Source organism: Mustelus asterias, chromosome 8 (assembly GCF_964213995.1).
Source record: "Mustelus asterias chromosome 8, sMusAst1.hap1.1, whole genome shotgun sequence".
Taxonomy (NCBI): domain Eukaryota; kingdom Metazoa; phylum Chordata; class Chondrichthyes; order Carcharhiniformes; family Triakidae; genus Mustelus; species Mustelus asterias.
In genome coordinates, this window is record NC_135808.1 from 30,579,064 (window position 1) to 30,582,105 (window position 3,042).

General features: G+C 44.1%; 1 protein-coding gene across 1 annotated transcript; it reads right to left on the bottom strand.

Annotated features, from left to right (window-relative positions):
- Nucleotides 1–332: 332 nt before the first annotated feature.
- Nucleotides 333–1,235, bottom strand: LOC144497699 (cysteinyl leukotriene receptor 1-like). The gene has a single exon (XM_078219142.1). The coding sequence runs from the start codon at nucleotides 1,233–1,235 to the stop codon at nucleotides 333–335; it is 903 nt and encodes a 300-aa protein (XP_078075268.1).
- Nucleotides 1,236–3,042: the final 1,807 nt, after the last annotated feature.

Below are 3,042 nucleotides of genomic sequence, written 5' to 3' on the forward strand. Positions count from 1 at the left end.
ACACAGGAACAGGTCAATCGAGAGAAATGCCTTTTTCTGAGTTGTCTATTCTGTTAAAGCATCTTTCATTCTGGTGAAACAAGATTATTTATAATGCAAATTGATTATTCAGTGAAAATTTCAGCCAAAATATAATAAACTTTATTTCGAATCAAAACAGAAGGTCATAATGCTCATGGAAGGTTGATGTCCCCGATTAAGCAGAATACTACCAGCCGATTGATAAACTTTTGTGGCGAATGGGATTCCAGCTGTCAAATAATTGCTCCTAGTTCCCGCCGAAATTCAACATTAAAGAAATGGAAACATCGGAACTCGTCATTGCGATGTTCTTACTTCTTTAGAGTATCAACGAAATGAGTAATTGTAGTAACAGGATATTTGAACAGGATTTTGAACTGCTCCCTGAATCTGGACTGGGTTACCACATATATAAATGTGTTTGTGCAGCAACTAAAATTCGCCAGCATGACTCCGACATCTCGAAAGAAATATAAACCACCAACGTAATGATTGGGATTACTTCCCGCAAACGTATAATAGAAAAAGTCTACAACAGTTATCAACCACAAAAATATAAAGCTACCAGATATGGTAAAGAGCAATATGATAGATTTCCTTCTGCTTTCAATTTCTGGGTCACGGCGTTCCTCAGATTTTCTCTGACCCCTCAGACCCTTACGAATTCGACTGGCCACTAAAATGTATGTCACTGTCAAAGCGTTGAGCAACAAAATTGAAATAAATGGCAACAGTGGGCTTAAAATCGTGTCAAACCAGTCAAATACCACCCATCGTGGATCAGTATAATAGCTTGATTTCTGACGACAGAAGAATGGCACGTTGTTAACTATCCTTCCAGGTTCATAAGTAAAAATGAAGGGAACATTTCTCAGGCAGAGCAGAATGCATGTTGTTGCTAGTACGATACCTGCAACTTTCGCTTTGCAAAACTTAACTTTCAGCTTCTGGCAACAAATGGCCACAGTTCGGTCAAAGCTGAAAGCCACGGTGAACCAAACAGAGCAGTTTCGAGCTGCACGAGACAGGACCAGAATCAAACTGCACACATAAGTGATGTCCAGGAAAGATTCTGGGAAATAATAATAACAGACTCTCCACAGTATGACATCAGTGGTGATGAGTAGTAGATCTGCCACTGCCATGGCGACCAGATAGCGAGTGGTGCACATGGAAAGCCCACATTTATCTCTGGAGAGGATCACAATCGCCATTATGTTAACTGTAAAACAAAAGAAAGAGATTGGATATTGGTTATCAGTTATTCTATATATTCCTGAGCCTGAACCGAAATAACTGAAGTCCAATCAGTAGTAAATGGATATAGTAGGAAGAATATTTACATGCAACATAAAACTAGCTCCAACCCAAACAACGCCAGGTTCAATGGAACAGGGGAATTGCCAGTCAACCTCCACTCCTAGCTGTCAAATTGACACATTATTAGAACATAGGATATAGAACATAGAAAACATACATCACAAACAGGCCCTTCGGCCCAAAGGTTGTGCCGGTCATGTCCCTACCTACCTCGGCTTATATATCGGCTTATCTATCACCCTCAATCCTATTAAGTCACATGTACTCACCCAGAAGTCTCTTAAAATACCCTATCGAGTTTGCCTCCACCACCACTGACGGCAGCCGATTCCACTAACTCACCACCCTCTGAGTGAAAAACTTACCCCTGACATCTCCGCTGTACCTCTTCCCCAGCACCTTAAACCTGTGTCCTTTCGTAGCAGCCATTTCAGCCCTGGGAAAAAGCCTCCGAGAATCCACCCGATCTATACCTCTCAACATCTTGTAACCTCTATCAGCTCACTCTCATCCTTCGTCTCTCCAAGGAGAAAAGACCAAGCTCCATCAACCTATCCTCATACGGCATGCCAACCAATCCAGGCAAAATCCTGTAAATCTTCTCTGCACCCTTTCAATCATTTCCACATCCCTCCTGTGATGAGGCGACCAGAACTGAGCACAGTACTCCAAGTGGGGTCTGACGTGGGACTTATAAAGGTTCATCATTATCTCCCGACTCCTAAACTCAATCCCTCGATTGATGAAGGCCAGCACACCATACGCCTTCTTAACCATCTCCTCTACCTGCGAGGCCGATTTAAGCGTCCTATGGACCCGGACACCAAGGTCCTTCTGCTCCTCGACACTGCTAAGAGTTTTACCCTTGATATTATACTCCTTCATCCCATTTGACCTGCTAAAGTGGACCACTACACATTTATCCGGATTGAAGTCCATCTGCCACTTCTCCGCCCAGTCTTGCATCCTATCTATGTCACACTGCAGCTTCTGACATCCCTCTAACCTATCCACAACACCACCAATCTTCATGTCGTCGGCAAACATGCCAACCCATCCCCCCTCTTCCTCATCCTGGTCTTTTATGAAAATGATAAACTGCAAGGGTCACAGAACAGATCCCTGGGGCACTCCACTGATGACCGACCTCCATTCAGAAAAAGGCCCGTCTACAACGACTCTCTGCCTTCTGCAGGCAAGCCAGTTCTGAATCCACAAGGCAACAGCCCCTTAGACCCCATGCCCTCTCACTTTCTCGAGAAGTCTTGCATGGGGGACCTTATCGAATGCCTTGCGAAAGTCCATGTAAACCACATCTACTGCTTTTCCTTCGTCAATGTGTTTAGTCACATTTTCAAAGAACTCCAACAGGCTCGTAAGGCACGATCTGTCTTTGACAAAGCCGTGCTGACTACTTTTGAGCATACTAAACTTCTCTAAATGTTCATAAATCCTGTCCTTCAGGATCTTCTCCATCAACTTACCAACCACTGAGGTTAGACTCACAGGTCGGTAATTTCCTGGGCTATCCCTATTCTCTTTCTTGAATATATGAACCAAATCCGCAATCCTCCAATCCTCCAGAACCTATCCCGTCTCCATCGACGACGCAAAGATCATCAGCAGAGGCTCTGCAAACTCTTCCCTCGCCTCCCACAGTAACCTGGGGTACATCCCATCCGGTGCCGGTGGCTTATATAC